General features: G+C 33.6%; 2 protein-coding genes and 1 non-coding gene across 4 annotated transcripts; all 3 read left to right on the top strand.

The window, feature by feature from the left end:
• Positions 1 to 5,723: 5,723 nt before the first annotated feature.
• On the top strand, positions 5,724 to 10,039 carry LOC129293465 (uncharacterized). 2 transcript variants are annotated; one of them, XM_054931456.1, is made up of 3 exons: positions 5,724 to 5,857; positions 6,755 to 6,841; positions 6,955 to 10,039. In XM_054931456.1, the coding sequence occupies exon 3, from the start codon at positions 6,969 to 6,971 to the stop codon at positions 9,843 to 9,845; it is 2,877 nt and encodes a 958-aa protein (XP_054787431.1). In that variant the 5' UTR covers positions 5,724 to 5,857; positions 6,755 to 6,841; positions 6,955 to 6,968; the 3' UTR covers positions 9,846 to 10,039. The 2 variants fall into 2 exon arrangements, with proteins under 2 accessions (XP_054787431.1, XP_054787430.1); XM_054931455.1 differs by having other exon boundaries at positions 6,944 to 10,039.
• A 4,083-nt stretch (positions 10,040 to 14,122) lies between these two features.
• Positions 14,123 to 14,194, top strand: TRNAP-UGG (transfer RNA proline (anticodon UGG)). Its single transcript has one exon. It is a non-coding gene; the product is annotated as a tRNA-Pro (tRNA).
• A 278-nt stretch (positions 14,195 to 14,472) lies between these two features.
• Positions 14,473 to 20,861, top strand: LOC129292065 (uncharacterized). Its single transcript, XM_054929569.1, has 8 exons — positions 14,473 to 14,857; positions 15,192 to 15,620; positions 16,107 to 18,226; positions 18,319 to 18,588; positions 18,672 to 18,752; positions 19,924 to 20,035; positions 20,113 to 20,179; positions 20,499 to 20,861. The coding sequence occupies exons 1-8, from the start codon at positions 14,731 to 14,733 to the stop codon at positions 20,590 to 20,592; spliced, it is 3,300 nt and encodes a 1,099-aa protein (XP_054785544.1). The 5' UTR covers positions 14,473 to 14,730; the 3' UTR covers positions 20,593 to 20,861.
• Positions 20,862 to 23,411: the final 2,550 nt, after the last annotated feature.

Below are 23,411 nucleotides of genomic sequence, written 5' to 3'. Positions count from 1 at the left end.
ATTAAAATACTTTAATAGCATATATAAAAAGCATATAAATAGTTCAAAGAGTTACATAAATCAAATTCAATAATATAATACAAATATATCAGATTAATTTTAAGTAAGATAATATGTTTATAACAAATTTTAAAACCCCTCATAATCAACCATTTTTATAACACTCATATCTCAACCACTCCAACACAATCTCTCTATCATCCTTCATGGTCAAAAACATCACCCTTGCCTCTTGAGACATGAAGAGTGACATACATCGAGAAAGCCAATGTTTGTCAACTACAACTTCCTTCATTTTTTTGATTAGAGACATGACTTGAGGAATTGATGCTTCCTTGACCTCTTGAGATTCTTCCTTTGTTGTTTGAACTATCACACTCATTGCATCTGCTATTTGACTTGTACTAAGTGCCTTTTTCTCTTTCCTACTACTACTGCTTTCACTCATCTTCCTCTTACCACTGCATTCACTTAAGGTTCTTTGAGAAGTATTCAGAACTACTCTATTGAATTCATTGTTTACTCCAATAGTAGTCCCTAAAATCTCATCATTATCTCCTGAACCTTCTTCCAAATCAATACCATTCATTTGTCATACTTGGGGGATATACATCATCATCTTCGTCTTCATTCCTATTGTAAATATTAGGCAATACGCCACTTGAAAGTGCCAATGCTCTAGATCTATTGGCCATGGTACCTTTGAACAATTGAGTTAATTCATTAGCAAAGGGTAGTTCTTTATTTCTGAATTTTTCGTACAATGAATTTTCTTACACATACATTACCAATATATTACAGAATATATAAATAAATAGAATAAATACATAACCTCAGATATCAACATTATACCAATATTTTTTCTCCTATCAATCACCTGAAACATCCATTGTATTCTTTGCATAATTCCATCCTAAGCCTATCTCATTTGAAACAAAGTTATCCCAAAACAGCCACTCTTTTCTCATATTATCCCATTTGTTTTTAAATTACTGCTTGCCATATTTTTTCCAATCTTATCATTGAAGCCAAAAATTATATTTTGACACCCTGTTTTGGTGAAACTACCACCATTTCTTTGCAATTTCCACACTTGTTCTAAACATATGTCAATAAATATTCTAGTATTTCTTAAGTCCCATGAAACTTTCACTTATCATTACTCATTATGCTGCATAAAAATCAATTGTAGCTCTAGATTTGAACTTGAATATATTATTACAAGAAGTCTAATTAGTCTGAAGTCATTACAGAAATGCTAACTTTCACATCACTTGATCCTAACTTTAATACCACCATATAACATGGCTACAACATCACTTGATAGGACACCAGGAGCATCTAGAAATGGGAGAGATCCAAAAAACTAAGGTGTAACATAAGGATGCTACTTGCTAGCTACTATTCATTTAACGTCTCTTCTTTCCACATTCACGAAGTGGAACGGAGAGAAGCTAGATTGACTTGACTAATAATAACCCTCGCTCCATCCCTTTTCCATGACCACAAGAAATGATAAGTGATACTTTCTAATTACTCTTTTGCAGCATTTAGCCCGGACACTTCTAAGTGACTTGACAATTTGTAGTGAGACGAAGGAAAAATAAACTAGACAAGATGTTAAGAGTCATTCATAATATAAATTTGCACTACAGCACTTAATTCCTTAATATGCATAGGAGAATGTAATTCTACTTGAAATATATATAACAGAAGTGTTCGTGGAATATAAATATGAATTATGAGAGAATTTACGTATAATAACACAGATGAGCGTAACATTGGCAGGTGGGATAGTCTCTAACAAATAATTAATATTGTAATGGTAGAATTAGATCCTGAAGCTGCCTCTACGAGATTATTTCAAAAACGTGATTTAAGGCGAATAATCGATTACCAAAAAAATTGTGCTGCATGGATAACTTTCATTCAAGAATCGATTTTGGCCCAAAAAATTGATTCTGTGTCCTATCTAAACAGGCAGTAAGAACTCAAGGTTCCGTTAAGAAAAAAATTTCAACTATTGGTATTACATGTTAAAATCATTAATGCATCCAGGAAATTACTTTCCTTAAACATATCCAAATATTATTATTTGTGCTAAATTCAAGCATATGCAAAGAACCATGATTTTTAAATTACATGTTAAATGATTATTGGATGAATTTTCATGAAAAGAATATGAGAAAAGCTTAATTTGGACAACACGTACTTTTGACCTCAAAGATAACCATGTACTAGGATTTATAGTAAATTTAGCCATTTATATTAAACAGATTATTCCTTATTCTTCTGAGATGCGGACGCAAACCCACCCTTACTAGCTCGCAAATTATCAAGCATCTTACTACTAGTAGCATCTAAATTTTTACTACCAGAAAAACTTTCAATTTAAATATGTTTCTTTTTTACTAGAAGTCAATTTTTACAGGATGTCATGGGATGTACAACGTAATTAAATAAAATCAAGTAGCCACTACACTAAAGTACGTGAAAAGAAAACATTTCAGCAGCAGCTGATTTTAATAGAGTTAAAAATTAAAATTTCAGCAGCATGAGTTGAAGTTGAACAAGGGGCACGAAATAAACCCACAGGAGCATCAGACAAGTTGAACAAGAGCCCCGAAATGAACCAACAAATTCAGCAGCAGATAAAGTCGAATATAACTTCAGATAAAATTGAGAAAATTAGTTACAAATTCAAAATTCATCATTCCAATTTCAACTTCAGATAAAATCGAAAAAATTAGAGTTAAAAATTAAAACAACGAAGACCCAACTTACAGGAATGCAGAGGACCCCGCTCGTAGAGGTGAGTTTGGAATCTCGGCCTGAGGTCGAGCGAAGAAAGAAGAGCTGAAGAAGAAGGACGAAGCTGGAAAAATGAAGAGCTTACTTACATCTGAACCAGCTTAGAGCGAAGAAAGAAGAACTGAAGAAGGCCGATGAAGATGGAAGAGTGACGAAGGTCGCCGTTGCTGAAGAAGCCAAGCATGCGACGGCATATCGACACGGACGAGAAGCAGACAGAAGGTGACGGACGAGAAGGGAAGGGTTTCCGCTTTGGCGAGGCGTGCGACGCGGCAAGGAGAGAACGATTAAATTCAGAGAAGGGAAGGGTTGTCGTTTTGCTGCGCGAGCGTGTGCTCACTGGTTTGGTTTTTTTTTTTTTTTTGGGAGGGTCGTTCGGTAAGAAGAGGGGAGAGTATTCAACCTATTCTAAAAATAATTTTCCATTCTTTAAAATAAAAATAAAAAAACTTATTTAATAATATATTTTTTAAAATATGTTTAAAAAATAAAAAAATAAAATATTATTTTAAAGAATAGAAAAATGAAAACAACTTCAAGTGTTTTGAAATTATTGTTCTGAAGAATAAAGAATAATGAAAAAAACATCTATTTTTATTATTTTTTTGTTCTCATAACATGTTTTACAAAATATCAATTCTTAAAATAATAAAATAAAAATAGTTTCAAACAGCCCCTTAATATTATCTTGTTTTGTTTGGTTGGGAAGGAAAGAAAGAAAAAATGATTATCTATAAATAATTTTTTTATATTATTAAAATTGTGTTTTAATAAATTATAGTTATAAATATTTTTAACATATAATTATAAGTATATGAAGTAATTATCATTATTAAATATATTATTAAAAATTTATTATTGCTAAATTTCTTTTAAAAAATAAAAAATAAAAATTGAAAAAAGAGATATATTGGTCATTATATAATAAAATTATGCCCTTTTCCTCCCAATTCCTCAATTTGGAGGGAAAGGGAGTAGAGAGGTTTTAATGGAGAGGAAAGCTGATATCTTATTTGGTTTAGGAGAGGAGGAGAGGAAAAATAAATATATATAAATAATTTTACCCTTATATAAATAAAATTGTTTTTTCTTGATAAAATATAGTTATGACTATTTTTAACATATAATTATCTATAGTTCATATATATGTATGTATGTATGTATGTATTGCCAATAACATATTCGATAATAATATATTCAAAATTTTTGAATTAAAAGTATGGACAAGCAAGAAGTTTATTAATATAAAATAAAAGAATAACAAAACGTGACAAAAATAAAAGAATAACAAAAATAAAATAAAAGAAAGGAATAAAAATGATTATGTAAGTTAGAAGGAGAAATACAATTTAAAAAGAGGGGCACATGACAATATTATAAAAGGACATATTAGTCCAATATAACAAAATTAAACCCCTTTCCTTTCTTATCTCCCTATTTTGGAAGGAAGGGTTTGGAGGGGACTCTCCTCCCTTTTATTTTTACAAACCAAGTAATGAGAGGGGAATAAAATTTCTCCCCTCCTCTCCTCTTCTTCCAAAATAAACATATCTTAATTTATTTAATTTTTTCTTCCGAAAAATGACACTTAAGTTCAAAAGAACTTTATTCCAATAAAATTTCAATAAATTTGAAAATCTAAAGAAGGTCTCTTGATCTTTGTTTGATCTTTTGACAAAATTTTAAATGTATAAATTTACAATCTATTTTTTAAAATTTGTAACTTCTTCAATTTTAATTCCTAACTCAATTTCCTAATTTAATTAAAGAACACAATTTTTTAATAAAAACACAAAGTTTTAACTATGAACTTTATAAAATTATTTATTCAATTACGAGAATTTGCAATAGAATCTCTTGAATTTGCAACTTCATTTATTATAATTTATAGTTATGTGTCCTATTATGAACATAAAATTAATATTTATCTTTCTCATGAAAATTACTTAGTTAATTTCAAGAGTTTGCAACTTACTATCTATAATTTATAATTTCATTTACCTTAATTTGTAACTCAAGTTCTAAATTTTATTTAAAAATGCAAGATTTCAACCTTGAATTTATAATGTTATATTTTTGTCATCTGTTGGTATTTGCAACTTAATTTATCATGATTTGCAACTTTATATCTCAATTTTATTAATGAACACAAAATCTCAATATTAATTTTATTTAAGAAATTTTATTTATGAATTTCTAAATAAAATTTGGAATTCAAGTTATAAACTAAGGTAAATAGAATTGCAAATTAGATAAAATAGATTGTGAATTCTTGGAATTGAACAAGTTTTCATGAAAAAAAAAAACAATGAAGTTATGTTCATAAATAAAATTGAAATATAAAGTAGTAAATTATAATAAATAGAGTTACAAATATAAGGAATAAGTTCCAAATTTTTAGAGTTGAATAATTAATATTATAAAATTTGATACTAAAATTTTGTGTTTTTTATAAAACAAATTGTATTCTTAAATTTTTTTTATAAAATTCAATAATAAAATTTTGCATGTCCATCGATTTGCAAATCAAAATAGAAGGACATGTAAATTTCAAAAAATAAGTTGCAAAATTATAAGCTTAAAATTTTGTCAAAAAATTAATTAAGGACTCAAAAGACTTTATTTGCATTGTGAAATTCGTTGAAACTTTGTTGGAATAAAATAATTTCATTGAAATTTAAGTGTCATTCTCTCCTTTTTTTTTTTTAAGTATGCGAATATCCGAGCCAAGTTCAAATCTTGAATTATCTCAATCTAAGGAGGTTTCTTAAAATACTAAACCCAATTCTAAAATTTTTTTGGATTTATTTAAACTGATCCATCGTTTATATTATTTTATATCTATTTATTACCGGCTTTACATTTTCAAGTACTAACAATTTTATTATCTCTTACCATTAATTAATATTTTGCTAATCTATGAATATCAAGCGAGGCGAATTCTGCAATCAAGTCAAAGGGTATATTGTCTGTCACTTGCAGCACTCAGGATTCCCTCTCCGTCTACGATGTGCGCGCCGTTCTTCCCGCCTTCGTTGTCCACCAGGTCCGTACAACTCATTTTTTTTCTTTCTCCGTTGCGCTCCTAGAGTCGCTTCACCTCTTCATCTATTTGGGATTTATCGCTGCACTGTTTTTAGGGTTTAACATTGTTTTTTAAGGAAAAAAAGGATTACTCCATATGTAAATTCATAGTGCTAATGCAGCCCCTTCATCTACAGGAGGGAATTAATTCTCGGCTTATGCCTCTTCCGTCATTATGATGATGGATTGCACTTGTTTACTTATTTTTGAAATATGCTGATTTAGTGATTCGTGAATTTTGGTGTTTTCTTTCTTCTGCCGTTTATTTGGGTATTAAAACCGATTGGATTGTCTTTTCCTCCTGTAATTTGAATTTTGTTTTATTGGGGCTATTTCTGATAACTGTATAGTCATTCGCTGCTTATAATTTCTTTGTCGGTTCAGTTAACGAATGCGGTACATCGTATACTGCGGTGAGATCATTTGAAAGTGACAATGGGGAGGATAGCAAATGAAGTTATTATTCTGTTTGATAGCAACCGGCAATTGATTATAAACGTTTGCGACCTCAAGCTATTCAAGATAAGCTTCCAGGGCATGTTTCTTGATGATGTAGACTTTAAATGGTTGTCACCTTGTGTTGTTTTTTGTGTAGTGGATTTCACTTGTGTTTTCTATGCATTTATTTCATGATTTAGATTTTTTGATTGCTTAAAACAGTTGAGATTTGGTTTTTGTGCTGATCTGTCTCCCCTCCATCCCTTTCCCTAAAGGGGAGGGAGAGTGGAGAGGGGAAGGGGTTGTTCATTACAAATTCTGCGATAATTTCTCTTGCAATTGTGTTGCTAATGTATTAATCTGAAGGGATCCAATGTATACTTTTGGCATTTACATTCTCTTATGATTTTGGCAAGTGCAGGATGTCATAGCTGCAGGTTATACTGAATCTGCATGCCCAATCTGAATGTGAACATTGTACATCTTGGGGGAGTGGTGGGGAGCTAAGGTATAGGTGCACCCTGCTTTTCAATTTGGACAAGTTTTTCTCTGAGCAATTACAAATTAAAAGTAGCTCTTTTGTCATTGCACTTGGCCTGAGCACTCACAGTGAGGTTTCAGAATCTTCATTTTTTATGGACTGCAATAGAGAAGAAGCCGTAAGGGCCAAGAATGTCGCAGAAAAAAAGATGGAAAGCAAAGATTTCACTGGGGCCCGTAAAATTGCTATTAAGGCTCAACAACTGTTTCCTGATCTGGAGAATATGGCTCAGATGCTTATTGTTTGTGATGTTCATTGCTCTGCCGAGAAGAAATTTTTTAATGAAAAGGACTGGTATGGAATTCTTCAAGTAGAGCAGACAGCTGATGAGGCAATGATAAGGAAGCAATACAGGAAGTTTGCTCTCCTACTTCATCCTGATAAAAACAAGTTTGCTGGTGCTGAAGCTGCATTTAAGCTGATAGGGGAAGCTCAGGCTGTGCTTTTGGACAGACAGAAACGTGCTGCTCATGACAGAAACAGAACTTCATATTGTCCAACACGGAATATTTTTGTGAATGTTGATACTGGGGCGCAAAACCATATTAGGACCAATTTCACAAACTTGAATCCTCAGCAGCATCAGTCTAGGCAGTCATCAACTCAGCAGGGGTTTAATGATGGCTCCTCTACATTTTGGACTGTTTGCCCATTTTGTTCTATTAGATTTCAGTATTACTTAGAAGTTCTAAATAGATCTTTGCGTTGTCAAAGTTGCAACAGGCCCTTTGTTGCATATGACATTAGTGTGCAAGGTACAGTTCCACCAACTTATTCAAGTTCGCAATCTTTTGTGCAGCCAAAAGATGGTCTGAATCATCACTCATTTAAGGTGGATGTTGGATCTCAAGGTAATTCACGTGGTAAAAATGTCAATATGAAACCTTTTGATAAGAAAGTCCCCACTTCCCATGCCTCTAGAAAGCTTAATGGAAAGCGACGGAGGGAGCAGGTAGTGGAAGTTAGCGAAAGTTCTGATTCTATACACAGCTCTGATTGTGAAAGTGATATGGCCTCTGATGATATCATATCTGAAGAGGATGGTATTACTAGTAAACAAAACAATGCCACTACTAGAGAAGAGAATCCTCGTAGATCTGCACGGAACAAGCAGCAGGTTTCCTACAAGGAAAATGTGAGTGATGATGACAATGACAGCATAAACTTATTGAAAAGGGAGAACGGTTTGGCTGATGATCTAGAATATCATAAGAAAGAGTTAAAGCAGAAGCAGAAGCATGGTCTTTATCCTGAAGACATATCACTGAATAAAAAGGAGGAAACTAAGGAGGAATCGGGAAAAGCAGTGGGAGGTTCAAAGCTGGCTGCTGAAGATAGTGAGCATTGTATACCAGGTTCAGCCTGCAATGTAACAGAGCAGCCTAATATTATAGTCTGTCCTGATGCAGAGTTTAATGACTTTGACAAGGACAAGACAAAAAATTGTTTTGCGGCTGGGCAGGTTTGGGCTGTTTATGATACAAATGATGGCATGCCTAGATTCTATGCTCTAATTAAAAAAGTTTTCTCCTCTGGGTTTAAGCTGCGAATAACATGGTTTGAACCAGAGCCGAGTGAAGAGGGTGAAATTAATTGGGTAAACAAGCAATTGCCAGTTGCTTGTGGAAACTACGGGCTTAGGCACTCTGAAACAACAGAAGACCATCCCATGTTCTCTCATCAAGTTCTATGTGAAAAAATTAGGAGTAACACTTTTAAAGTTTATCCTAGAAAGGGTGAAACCTGGGCTCTCTTTAAAAATTGGGACATCAAATGGTACATGGACGTGGAATCTCATCAGAATTATGAATTTGAGTTTGTTGAAATCTTGACTGACTATGTTGAAGGTGAGGGTGTATTTATTGCATACTTGGCTAAATTGAAGGGCTTTGTGAGTCTCTTCTCTAGAGTTATGAAAGGAGGCGCCTACCCAATTAAAATTCCATCGGCACAGTTATTCAGATTCTCTCACAGGGTTCCATCTTTTAAAATGACTGGTCAGGAAAGAGCAGGTGTTCCTGTAGGATCTTGGGAACTTGATCCTGCGTCTTTGCCCTTGAATATTGAAGAAGTTGCTGTTCCCAATGATTTGGAGGTGAAGGTTGGTCATTCCCCATCAAGTGGTGTGAGTAGAAGATCTTCAGATAGATTGAAGCCCATGATGGCACCGGATGGAAATTTATCCGCTTTCCAGGCTAATTTTGGAACAAGGAATTTGGCAAAGAATGGTTCAGTTAACTATGTCGAAGATTGTACTGCTCCTTCGTCTTCAACCCCAGATGCTATGGAAATTCCAGATCCTCAGTTCTACAATTTTGACGAAGGGAAGTCCCCAGAGAAGTTTCAGGTTGGTCAGATTTGGGCATTCTATAGTGATGAGGATGGCCTGCCAAGGTACTATGGTCAGATTATAGAAATCAGAACAAGGCCGGGTCTTGAATTGCATATTATGTGGCTTGCTTCCTGCTGGCTACCAGAGAATACTATTAGATGGGAAGACAAAGACATGCTTATCTCTTGTGGCAGGTTTAAAAGTAGAAGTGGGAATTCAAATGTTTATACTAACACCCTCTCCCTTTCGCATGAGGTACGCGTCAATTTTGACAGAAGGAGCAATGAATATTCTGTCTTTCCTAGGAAAGGTGAAATTTGGGCTTTATACAGGAAATGGACACCTAAAATCAAATGCTCCGATCTGGTAAACTGGGAGTATGACATAGTGGAAATTATTGAAGAAAATGCCTCCTGGATTGAAGTTTTAGTCTTGGAGATTGTTAGTGGATATAATTCAGTGTTCAAGGCCAAAACATTTGAAGGATCAGCCATCACCATGAGAGTACCCCAGGCACAGTTGCTCAGGTTCTCCCACCAAATCCCAGAATTCAAACTAACAGAGGAGCATGGCAATCTGAAAGGCTTCTGGGAGCTTGATCCAGGGGCTGTACCGGTCCACTTTTGGACTTCCCAGTAGATTGATTGACTGATTTACTGTGGGCAGCGAGCAAAATCTCAAACCTCATGGTATGCCTGGATCCAACAACTTTTTGTAATTAGACAGGTTAATAAAATATATTTGTCTATTCGGTGGTAGCCCCTGTATAATCTGTATTTAATTTTATCTGGCAACACTTGAAATGTTATCATTTTGCTGTTACTCTAACTGCTTTGTTTAAGGAAATTTGTTTTGCCGGATCTTTGCTGCCTTTTTAGTTTCTGCACCCGTCCCAATCCTGTTTTGCCGTGTGAATTTGAAGTTACATCGTTATTTCATGCTCTTTAGGATTTGCATGTCCATGTTATAGTATAGGAAAGGATTTTCATGCTGCTTAAGACACTTGCGGTTGGCATGGCAATTGAGAGCTGCCTTGAGAATAATACTATGCTATATTTGGATGCATGTAAATTTGGATTTAAATTTAAGGCAAATTCATTATTTAGATAATTAAAAATATGTGGATTTGAATCAATGTGGATTTGGACAATTCAAAATGCTACCTCAATCCTTTTGAGATTTTAATTTTTTTTTAAACTCCTATTATTTCAAATTTCAATAGAACCTTCTCTCTTCCTTCATGTTCATTCATCGACTTCATTATCTTCTTGACTTCGACATTGTTACCTTCAGTTGACATCCCTTGAGATTGGACTACTAGCGTCAATTAGAATCAGAATGCTGGCATCAATCGAGACCTACATGCTGTTGTTAATCAGGACCGGACTACCAACATCGGTTGGGACTTGACGACCAATGCTAACAAGGACTAGACCATAGGCACTAGTCAGGATTAGATGGTTGACTTTAATTAGGATTGCACGGACAACCACAATTGAGATCAAACCACTGTCTTTGATAGGGATTAGATCACCGCCATTGATCAAGACCAAATGTCTAGCCATGATCAGGGCTGGATGTCGTTATCAACCGGGGCTGAACTAGATCAGTGACATCGTTTGAGTTGCCTTGAAATTTAAATATATAATTTGAAATTTAAAATTTTATTTGAAATTAAAACCAAAGATTTAAATATTGTAATTTGAAATTTTTTATATCATCCAAACAAAAGATTTAGAATTTATGAATATCAAATGTAAGATTTCACATCTAAATTTTTAATCCATATTCATCTATCCAAACGCAACCCTAGTGTAAATAATGCCTGTTTGGTATAGGTTATTGAATTTTAAAGGATTATGAATGGGAGTGGGCATGGTATTAATAGTGAGATTAAGTTTTAAAATGATGTTTGTCATGGTGGGTTTTAGCATTCCCATGTAAGTAGTACTAAGCAATCTTAAACATTGGTGTCTGATTTATAGCAAACATGTGAAAGCCTCAATGCCTCATTTGGTACATTGGAATGATTTTGAGTAGAACAGGAATGAGAATGGTAATAGGAATTGAAATGAGAATAGCAATGATTTTTTAAAACAATGGAATGGTAGTATAACTTATATTTAACACATGTAATTATAATGACAAAAAACTAGACTACTCTTGCCAACAAAAAAATTAGGGGGGAAAAAAACTAAAACTAAACTACCATCTGGGTAGTTGAATAATTATGCTGGCAAACTATCTATCAACTTTCAAAAATCATTGTGACAATTTTCAGAATCCAAGCCTTCACCAACAATCTTGCAAATCATATCAAACTTTCACCAACACTCAAGAATTCAATATCAGAGAAACAAAAAGAAAAACAAAGCTTTGGCAAGTGGGGTGTAGTTATCAACAACCCGATCCATGAGCTACCAGTTAAATACTTTGACCAAAGACAAGAGAGGGAGCATCACGGAAATGGATAAAGACAAGCTTCCATAGGATAAACCAAGCACAAAATTTGGATGATGTAACAGCAGCCCCATGGTAGATCTAATTTATTTCAGAATTGCAGGAAGAACAAAACCCAGATAAAACAATTGAATCAAAAGCATTCTCAGTTAGAAAAAAACCAAACCTTGGTAGCATTGTTCATTTATCATCAACAATCTCAAACCAGATGCAACGGCAGCAAGCAAGAAGATTCGACGTCAAGCAAACGAGTAGATGTGAAGGCAAGGAGGCGAGCAAATTCGACAGCAATTGAGCAACCAAGCACATGTGAGGAGGTTTGTTAATGAATGGGTACGATGGTGAGGAGGCAAGCAGTTCGCCATTGATGTATTCAGGCCATCGATTTGCATTTGTTGAGGCGAGTCATTCACACCATCAATAAAGAAGGTGGTGAAGAAGTTCAGATCGCGATGAAAAGAAGAGAGGAGAAGGACATTTGGTGTCAATATAAATTTTAAACAGGGAAATTTTGTATTGAAAAAAATCCATCCCCTGGGAATGGACTCATCCCCATGGTCTATTAATGAAATGGAAATTATCTCAAATGAGGTAATAGGTCACTCCATTGGAATGGACTTTTTCATGCACCAAACAAAATGATGAGCCATTTCTACTCCCATTCCCATTCCATTGCCCCTCATTTCATTGTACCAAACATGACCTAAGAGTAAAATGAGATTATTAGTGGTGTGTGTAGCGACATTAGATAATAATCAAAATGACATTATCTTTGTCATCCTATTATTCAGGAAGACACTTTGTCTTGGATAATTATCCAACATAAGCATGTAAATGTCAGTATTACATATTTGTTATTTGAGGACAAATACAACTGCATCAACTTACACATGGCTGGCAAATACATCAAAATTTAAGTTGTCTGCAGCAGTAGAGATTAACAACATTCCTCTCCTATTTTTTATTATAAAGCATATCTAATTGCTTCACCGAACAAATGAGAGCTGAAGAGATGGTTAAATTATTAATTTTGTTTGAAAATAAAATAAGCTTTCAATTTTTTTCTTATTAAATGAAAAATTTTCAGATTTATTTCAAATTCTCTCTCATAATTAATAATTTTAATAAGGGTAATATTAAAAAGTATGATTAATAATTTATCAAGTGTTTTATATTAAGAATCAAAGAATTCATTACATTCTATGTGTATTGTTTGCGTGACATTCCACCAAGATGGTGAAATTTCACCTTTTGAAGGCAGTAGAATTTTTTTGTTTTTTTGTTTTTCTTATAGTAAAACCATATGGTATCACACTAGTGTAATCTTTCTAACATGATTTTAACATATGATATCACACTAGTGGGCTGATTTAAAGGGGAGTAATTTTTCTAACATGATCTCGTCTATTCATAATCCAAACATTAATCTTATCTAAGAGATACTAAGGGCCCGTTTGTTTTAACTTATTTAATAAAAAAATTACTTATTTTTTTAAAATATTTATTTTGTGAGTTTTTATACTGTTTGTTTAAAATTTTGAAAATAATTAGAGTTTGAAAATTTTTTTGATTATTTTAAAAAACTATTTTGAGTAACTTCTCAAAATAATTTAAGGTGGTAGATGAAATAAAGTGTTTTAAAAAGGTGGGATATGTGAAGATATCATAAAATTTTAAAATAATATAATAATAAATTATTTTATAAAATAAAATTTAAGAAAGGTATTATAAAATTTAAAATAACTAATTAATAATTAATTTTTTATCATTACAACTAAATATAAGACAATACCTGCTTTTTATAAAATCTTTATAAAATAAATATTTTTTTATAAAATTTTTAAACTACCTAAAAATTACTTATTTTTTAGTATTCAACAAATGGGCCATAAAATTTCTTCCACTTAATTATTATTAATGCAGTTGAATTATTATACAACCATGAATTACCGTTTTTTCCTGCTCAAAATTACATTTTTAGTCTGTTGAACGTGAAAAAAGGTTGTGATACTATGGAGTTCTACAAGAGAATAATTTATATTTATATGATGCATAAAAGTAATATAAAAATAATTAATATATAATATCCTTCTAAAATTTTAATTTGATCTCTTCATTTTTAGAATAATTATTTGTTTTTTCCTGAAATGTCATTTTAATCGTTTGCTTCGCAATTCATATAAAATAAATTTTAATAATGTATCATTAAATATGTTATTTAGTTGTTTAATAGCATTAAATTAAATTCTGAATTAACATTGTTCTGGCCCAAAGAAAATTAACATATTGCTGAGCTTGATATTCATATTTTGACAGATCGCAGGAGAACCTTTAAAATCGGATCATTTTCACATTTAAGAGACGAATGAGTATTTTTATTTATTATTCAATGAAAAAAGAAATGTACAGTTTTTGGTACAGTGTAGAATTAAATGTCTTCGAAAACGTGTCAGAGTGGGCATTTGGTCTAGTGGTATGATTCTCGCTTTGGGTGCGAGAGGTCCCGAGTTCGATTCTCGGAATGCCCCCTCCATTCTTTAATTTTTTCTTCTAAATGTGCTTTTAATTTTTTTCATTCTAATTAAGTTATAAAATGCTAATGCAGGAAATCAACAGTCGTCGAAGGCAGAACTTATTCTAATCGTCAGCTAATTAATATTAATAATTATAGTTAAAACAAAAAAGGAAGTATCCAATAAAAGTCGTGAGTACAGCATAGGAGCATTCATATATACATGTGATGTGTTATAGTTTTTTTTTTTTTTTTTAATAATGAATTTGTGGTAGAATTTCGTACGAAACTAGTGACGGAAGCATCAATTTTCCCTCCAAAAAAGAGGCACCGGGTGTGGCAGGTAACCCACGTTTTGGCTCCGAAGTCCACGCGCCCTCTCGCCTCGCCACGATCATTCTGTGCCTTCTGCGCTGTCCTGGATTACCCTAACTCCTCTGTCATCTCAGATTCTTGATTATGTGCTTTTGAGATCATTCACTTGAACAAGGTTCACTTCTTTGTTAGGGTTACTGCTGTCACATGCGTGCATTTATCCGCCAATAAATCTGAATGGGTTCTTGTGGCAGTGGTGATACTGATAGTATAACCACGTCAATCGACATGGATGAAGTTGTAGATGTTAATTTTGATGATACTGTGCCTCTTGACAGTCAATTATCGCCGTCTTCGTTCTCCGGTGAGTGTTTTCCAATTTCCAGTCTTCAGTCTTTCACTTTATCTATAATCTTCCATTCTATGGTTGGGGTTCTATTGAAGTTGTGTTCTTTTCCTGATGAAATGGTTCCTTTACTTAAGACGTAGTGGTATTGGTTGTTTTTTATCACGGTTTTGAGGCCTTCTAATGATTTGATTGTTTCATGTCAAGCTCCTCAGTGTCTGTCTGTTCCAATGTGTCTCATTTTTGCTGTAATGCCGTGTCACGACTCACTGATTAATGATTGAGAGAAGTTTGTAGTTTTGTCAAATTCGACTAATTTCTTAACGGGTTTGTTTAACTATTGAAATGTTAGGTGGAAAAGATGATATTGGGATGGATAACGATTGGCAGTATCTTGAAAACATAGTTCCTTTGGATGATGACGCTCCAGTTGATTATGATGCATTTGAAACCCAGCCTGTAAATCTTGCTGGTGAGACTCAAGTCTTGAGTATTGCTGGTGAAACACAAGTTTTGGATGATATTCATGGTGGGGAGGATAATAACGCCCAGTTATTGGATATGATTGATCAAGAAGTTGCCATTGACAGTCATACTGACAGAACAGATGGAATTGACATTTTGGAGAATGTGAATGAACCCTATTCTGATCATTGTCAATGCATAGTTGGGGCGCAATCAGCAGATCCCAGGCAGATTTCATGTGAACCTCTTAGTAGACCTGGTGAGAAGAAACTATTGGAGAAGACTGATTCTGTAATCAATCAACAGATCAGTTCAGGTGATTCCTTCATTAGCTGTTTGGCTGCATGTAATTTGAGCCTAAAATAGTGTTTATGTTAAATCCTGAGACGAATTCTACTTTTTTTGTTATGGATTTTAGTTTGGGGGTTCAATCCTATGAATGTAGTGGTGCACCAATAGCATTTTGCAAAAAGGAAAGGAGGAAGAGAAGTGGTCATATTTTCTTATTCATTTTTATCAAGTTACAACTGACTTGATGATTGTGTTATCTCTATTCTTCATTTGTTTCTTACTGTTTTCATGGGAGAGTATTATCCCTGTTGATCATTTTCTAATGGTGTTTTATGCTTGACTGATGTGTGGTTATCTTCATTTTCCCTAGAGGATGAAGCAAAAATTGAGGTTGGAATAATTTCATAAACTAGTCCATAATTCTTCAAAACAATCACACAAATATACTTATTTTTTCTTCTCCGCACTCTTTCTATTTGTTTTTTGTAAAATTTTATTCCATGGTTCTTAGGTTCAATGCCTCCACGGTTTACTTCTGTCCGTGTTGAATCTTTGCGTGAAGCTGCTCGCATTATGAATTTGAAACAAAGCAAGGATGGGACCAATGCTGTCATGGGTATGAGTCAATCCCAGAAATCACTTTCTGCAAAGAATAATGAGGAACCTTTCCTTGGATACACAGAGAAAACCAGGGAATATGATCATGGGGAACACAGAGGTGAAGCAAATGGAGTATTTCATAAAGATAAGTCCAAAATTGCCAGCTCAGTAGTGAGAAAGCTATTCAATGATGATTTGTCTGCTGAAAAGGAAGTATGTCCGTATAATGACAATGATGTCAATGGAGAAGAAAGCTTGACTAAGCTGTCTATTTATGATGATGAGTTGGCTGGACTAAGCTATGTTAACTCTCAAGAACCTGGAGAGTTAACACAGGCAGCTGCTCTTGATGTTGTTGATAAGTTACTTAAAGAAAATGATGTTCTGGAGTTTGATCAAGAATCTAACTTCATTAAGAATGTTCAGGAAAGCTCAAAAAATCTTCCCAGTTTAAAAGGGCAACAAAGTTTGGCCAAGAGAGTCAATGGTAGTGGCACTACTGGAAAAACTGGGGTTTATGACTGGGATGACAGCCGTGAGGATGATGGTGGGGGAGATATATTTCTTAGGAGAAAGGATGAGTTTTTGGAGGGTGCAATGCCAAGGCGAAAATCCTTGCCAGCAATCAAGAAAATTGAAGTTAGCAGACCAGATGGCAACGATGATGAGGGACAAAGTACCTGTAGTAAAAGAATGAGGGAAGTACGATCTGATTCAAGACTGATATTGCATAATCTTAAAGTGAGGGATGACACTGTCAAAGATGCAGTTAAAGAATCAAAAAGAAATCTTATTGGTGACCTGGATGAACTGTTTAACATCAATTACTCAGGAGCACAGTTGGAGCCTAATGCTACAGCAGCAGATGCACAGGAAGTGTTAGAGGTAGGTTTAGATACTCAAATGGCTGCTGAAGCAATGGAAGCCTTAGGTAATTGTGAGGGCAGTGATAATCATGTTACTGATAAAGCCACAGGAAGTAATCTAGCAGATCAACCCAATAACACTTTTCCAAGTACAATGAGGGCAATTGCTTCAAAGAAATGTTCAGAAAAAAATGTTGGGATTCAGAAATGTGTTAAATCAGATTTATTAAAAGCACATAATGAAGAAGCCAGAAAGCAATGCAAAAGGAACAATTTGATGAAAAGATCAAAGAGAAGTACGTTAAATGTGGAAGGCAACCTAATCTCTGGTGCTAGTGAAAATCGTAGTAAATTTCCTTCTCAGCTTGTTGGGCAAAGAAAGTCAGCAACGGCTTCAAAAAGACACAAGGGTAATGAATTACATGATTGCACTGGCAGTAAGGAAGAAAACGGAGGAAGCTTGGTCAGCAAAAGGCATTTTCAGAGTCAAGCTTGTCATTTTTCACCGGTCGCTCGTAGAACTAGACGATCCTTGATTGCAAATCAACTGAAGCCTGATAGACCATCAAGAAGTCATATAGAAGAGGATGGAAGGATTGACTCCCTTGAGGGAAAAAATAGTAGTGCTGGCTTCCAGGCATCTAAGACATTAGATCCCAAGTTTAAACCAAGTTGTTCTGATCACTCTGAAGACAATGAAAATACGAGTTTGAGTGCTGTTAATAACGACACTAAAAGAGATACCTTGGACCATCCAAGGAGAAGATCTCTTAGGAAGTTGTCTAATCATGACAAAGGATTGGAGAGATTGGTTGGTTCATCTAATTTGTCTGTGCAGTCTGAAGATGTTGGGCTGTCAGCTGCAAGGAAGAGAAAAATGAGGGCAGATGATTCACCAAGAGGGAGTTTTAAGTCATCTGACTTGACATCTACAACACCAGATAAATGTAGAACTCCAGTAAATGATGCATCACCTGTTTGTATGGGTGATAATTATTACAAACAGTCATGCAATAGGGAACTCCGTAGAGAACTCTGCAGCTTAAGTGCTACGGGACTTGAATTTACACCATCTAAAGATTCAAGGAAGAGGAGGGATATCACCAATGTCCGAATTCTGTACAGTCAACACTTGAATGAAGATATAATTAAGCATCAAAAGAAGGTAATGTCAGATTTTTCTTAAAATCTCATGAGCAGATGTTGACAAGCCAAAATCTGATTTTATTTATATCTTGATTGTTGACCCTTTTACAGATTTTAGCACGACTTGGAGTCTCTGTGGTAACTTCCATTCTAGATGCAACTCATTTCATTGCTGATAAATTTGTGCGTACAAGGAATATGCTAGAAGCTATTGCTTCTGGCAAACCAGTGGTTACCCATTTATGGATTGAGAGCTGTGGACAAACTAATTGTTTAATTGATGAGAAAAATTACATATTGAGGGATGCCAAAAAGGAAAAGGAGTTTGGCTTCTGTATGCCAGCATCATTGGCACATGCAACCCGACATCCACTTTTAGCGGTATATATATACTTGTGTTTTGTGTGAACCCAAACTCATTCATTTTCTATCTGGCTTATGATCAAGAATGATTCTGTGTATAGGGTCGCAAAGTTTTGATCACCCCCAATACTAAACCTAGTAAAGAGATTGTTTCATATTTAGTCAAGGCAGTTCATGGCCAGGTATGCAACCCTCTTCTGTACATTTCCTCGTATATGCTCTCGTATGATGGATATCTCAAAATGGAAAAGTTTTTTCAATCAATCTCGAGTGGATTAATGATTTTTGATCCTGAAATTGGGGGCTCCCCCAACAAAAAAAAGGGAGGTTAAAGGTCATTTTTGCCCCTCAATTTTGTTGGAAGTCACTAAGTACCTTAAACTCAACTATGGGTTAATTCTAGCCGTCAACGTTAAATATTCTTTTTCTCGTCACCCTGTCGTTAACTTATTGTCCATTCACCATTAGTGGGCCTCACATTACATTTTTTAAATATTTTCTTATTATAAAATATTTGAGTTCATGGTGCTCACTGACGTTTCGAGATAAGAAATCCAAATAGGTTGTACAACAAAACTTCCTCATCTGGGATCCCTAGGGAAGAGAATCAAGTTGGCCCTTGCGAATAGCTTAATGCACTATCTCCCTTTAACCCTTTGAGCATAATGTAGCAAAGGGAAAGAAAATCCATGGATCTACCCCATCGTCTCCACATCTTAGGGACTATGAGATCACCCCAAGGACCCCTTTTTCCCATTAGCAAGAAGTTGTTTCACTTGCATATCATAAGGAATTCGAACAACTACTTCAAATACAGTATTAGGAAGTACTGCTTGTGGAACCTTGGTATCCACCGCCTTATTAGCTAAATGGCAATTGGCACATATAATATAGCCAAGTAAAATATTATAGGTTTCTTCCTCCTAGCCAAATCTGCAACCTTCATTAGCAGATTCATTTTTTGTGGCTTCCTTGATTAACCTAATATTTTATAATAAAAAAAATTAAAAACAATGCATTGCGGGGCCTACTAACAGTAAATAAAATGGCAAGTTAACAGCGGGGTGATGAGGGAGGGAATTTTTAATGTTAAGAGACAGAATTGACCCATAATTGAGTTTAAGGTGCCCAGTCACTCTTCAAATAAAGTTGAGAGGTAAAAATGACCTTTAATCCTAAAAAGGAAATGAAAGGGAGAATTCTTTGAATTTTTTCAGCCCCAAAATGTATTTTATGTGCATGTGGTGGAAATAAGTTATTTTCTCATGTTACCTCCATTTGGCGTAATTCATCCCAGCATATATTTTTTATAATTGATTCTGAAAAGCTGATTACTAGTAAACATGCCCTCAGGCTGTAGAGAGAATTGGCAGATCTTCGTTGCAACATGATAAGATTCAGGATGATCTACTGATCCTTTCATGTGAAGATGATTATGCCTTATGCGTGCCTTTTCTTGAAAAAGGTTTGGATTTTCTCTCACCCATCTTTAAGTTTTATCACGTTCACATTACTAAAGGACACCATGTTTATAACCTGCAGGGACAGCTATATACAGTTCAGAGCTATTATTAAATGGCATAGTTACTCAGAAGCTGGAGTATGAAAGGTTAGATTTTCTTTCTCTCTTCTCTCACTAATGATATCTTCATTACCTTGAATAGACAATAGACTTCTGGTCTTCATTTTTTTTTTTTTGCCATACTTGTCTCTTCAAAGTAAATTATTCTTCTGTGATCTCATGTAATTATATCCCTAGATAATGGCTTTAATTGACCCGTTTTCTTCATGGTCTTATTAGAAGACTTCATGACAAACACAAATAGTGTACCTGAGTTTTCAGTTTTTGCAATGGCATTGAAATAGGGTAGCGTACTAGAAGATATGGTTGGTGGGGTTATAGTGATGAGCATTTTTGTGTGTTGCAGGCATCGTCTTTTTGCAGACAATGTGAAGAAAACCCGGTCCACCATATGGTTAAAAGATGGTGGAACATTCCGAGCTGTGAATAAATGTAAATAACCCTGTCTGGTTCCAATTTTTCTGAGTTTTCCTTGTGATCTTTTTGTAGTTTTTAGGTCTTTTGTATTATATCTTTCATAACGGATAGATGTGCCTGCAATTTTTGTTCTACACGCGTGTTTTACTTTTAGTTGTGTAGAAGATGCATCTCCCTTTCGGCCACTTTTGTTCCTGTTGTTTGGTCTACGTCGTTGCGATAAAGTTGAGATGATTTTGATATTACATTCACATTGAACTTGATTTCGCAGACGAGATGTGCACTTTAATCATATCAGCGTAATCTAGTTTGTAGTTCGGCCACGCATGTTTGAACATTTGTCTGCTTTTCATTTTTAGTCATTCAAATTTAATGTGAGATCCTATTTATTTTTTATTTGTATCATGATTATTTGATAAGTTAACGGCTAAAAGTCTGTTATTATTTTAAATATAAATTTGATAAGAAAAATCTAAAAATAATAAAATTTGAATAATCTAAATCAACCTAATTTTTATTAAATGGCATAGTTGATATTATAAAAGGTTCTCTCTGGTGGGTGTCTCCCTCTCTCCCACGGCCTAATTTTTCAAAATAGCAATTCAGCTTTTAAAATGTAGGCTTAGAAGTATTTGAAATTTTGAACTCTTTTTTTTTTTATATATTTTCACTTGTAAATGTTTAAAATCATGACAATCTTTCCTTGTTATTAAGTTGTTAATTGACTAGAAAACTTTAAAAAAGTAAAAAATTATTGAAATAATTAAAAGAATTATAGAAAAAGACCAAAAATTTAAAAAAAATACAAAAGTATAAAATTTATAATTTTAAAATTTTTTTAATTAATTAATGGTTAAAGTTAGCTGTAGAGGAGATTGGTACAATTTTAAATATTTAGAAATTAAAATGTATAAAAAAATGAGTTTATAATTACAAATGCTCCTAGCCAAGATTAAGGGACAAATTGATTTCAACTTTTTTTATTTTATTAAATACTTAGAAGATTCTTTCGTGAAGTTACTAATTAATTTGTCATAGTACGTGGGAGTATGCAGCGATCTCAATCAAGAGGAGCATTTTCACACCATCACATCAAATAACAAATGTAAAATGTTCTCACAAGACGTTTACCAATTGCTAACCGAAAAGTTTGAAACTGAAAATGCTTTGACCCTTTCGGAAATCGGAATCAAGGATAAGATAAACCCACTCGTTTTGGTCGGTTTTGTATGATTGGACCCAAACCAAGACAATGAGTGGTCCAACTTCATCCTCACTTCCACTGTATATTAATATTAACCATAATTTTTAATTCTAATTGCTATGTAGAATCATCACTCACTTTTCACGGGGGGAAAAAAAACAATCATCATACACTAACGGTGGAAATCTCAGAATAAAATATTTTAGTCTATCTTGATATTAAATAATTGGAAGCATTATATTTCTTCTTGAGTTGTTTAATGTATTTTCCAACTTGAAGTGACACTTGAAATTAGGAAAGCACGAAAGCACAAAATGTGTTTGGCCACAATCTCACTTGAATTTTGAATTTTTGACTTTCTGGTCTCTTCCTTATTCTGTGGCACATACTTGTTCACTTGTCAACTCCCACAATACAGGACATTCCTAAATTATTTGTGAGAACACTTGAAATTTGGGACCATCCTTCCAATTTTTTTAAAAAAAAAAAAAAAATCTTCTGATTGCCCTCTACATTTGCATAGAATTCACTACCCATGATTTCAGAATAACGTAACTCATAGCTTTAAAAAAATTGATGATGTATACTTTTTTATTTGAAAAAATTAATCATTTGTTCTTAATAATTTTAATGGCGTTAAAATTTAGTGCCTAATTTTTGATTGAATATAATTCAATCCACATAGTTTTGATTTAGTTTTTAAATTTTGGCTCCTGCAACCAAGTCCTTATAATTTTATCTATTTAAAATGTTGGCTCCTACTATTAAAACTTAACAATTTTAAATGACTAAAATTTTAAGGAGTGAGTTGCATTGAGTTAAAACTTAAGTTTGAATTGAGTAAATCTATGGGAAACGAATTGTATTGACTTCTAAATCTGAATAAGTTATACTCTCTCTTTTGAAAAATGTAAAGCATTTTTAATCAAATCTCACCTCCCAATAAAGTAGTTACTTACTTTCTAACTAACTCTATCTTTCTATATTTACTCCTATGAAATACTTTACAATAAATATAAAGTCATTCATCATTAAGGACACTTTTAAAAAAAAGACAATAGTTACACCTTAAAAGATTAAAAATGCCTCATATTTTTCAACACCCAACTTCTCAAAAAATGCCTTAAATTTTTAAACAAAGGGAGTAATATAATAAACAATATATAGACCAAATGATTATTATCCCTTTTTAATTTTTAAAGTTCATATAAATTTTTAATTTTATTGGCATGTTTTATTTAATTTTAAAAATTTACACCTCACTTGAAAAGAAAAGAATAAATTATATGAACATCCCTTGAATCTTGATAAAATTACGTGATTTTTATTTATTTTCATGCCATACACAATCCATCATTAAACATGAAGATTAGGCCTATGCATTTACTAAGAAAGTCAGAGGAGGTCATGTTTGTGGATAATGCTGATACACCTGAAACGTGAACTCTAATCATACAACACAAGGCTTGAATACGTGATAAAACACCCAAAAAAAAAAAAAACTTCTGTGACTTTCTGGATATTTTATTGTGTACATTGATATCTGTCTGTAATATGTGTGTGTGTAAAGCTTTAAATTTTCGGACCGTTTGATCTCAATCTAATTTGACTCTCCCGGGCTACTGTATTGTTCAAGTG

This window comes from Prosopis cineraria, unplaced genomic scaffold (genome assembly GCF_029017545.1).
Source record: "Prosopis cineraria cultivar Desert tree isolate PC_DT_omini unplaced genomic scaffold, ASM2901754v1 PC14, whole genome shotgun sequence".
In the NCBI taxonomy this organism is placed as follows: Eukaryota; Viridiplantae; Streptophyta; class Magnoliopsida; order Fabales; family Fabaceae; genus Prosopis; species Prosopis cineraria.
The sequence above is the reverse complement of the archived record's forward strand: the minus strand, read 5'-3'. Positions and strand labels throughout refer to the sequence as shown.

Excerpts from the sequence above, each read along its gene's own strand:
- LOC129293465 (XM_054931456.1), top strand. The coding sequence starts at position 6,969 with ATGGACTGCAATAGAGAAGAAGCCGTAAGGGCCAAGAATGTCGCAGAA.
- LOC129292065 (XM_054929569.1), top strand. The coding sequence starts at position 14,731 with ATGGGTTCTTGTGGCAGTGGTGATACTGATAGTATAACCACGTCAATC. Across the intron at positions 14,858-15,191 it reads ATCGCCGTCTTCGTTCTCCG|GTGGAAAAGATGATATTGGG; the intron begins GTGAGTGTTTTC and ends TTGAAATGTTAG. Across the intron at positions 18,753-19,923 it reads TCAAGGCAGTTCATGGCCAG|GCTGTAGAGAGAATTGGCAG; the intron begins GTATGCAACCCT and ends ACATGCCCTCAG.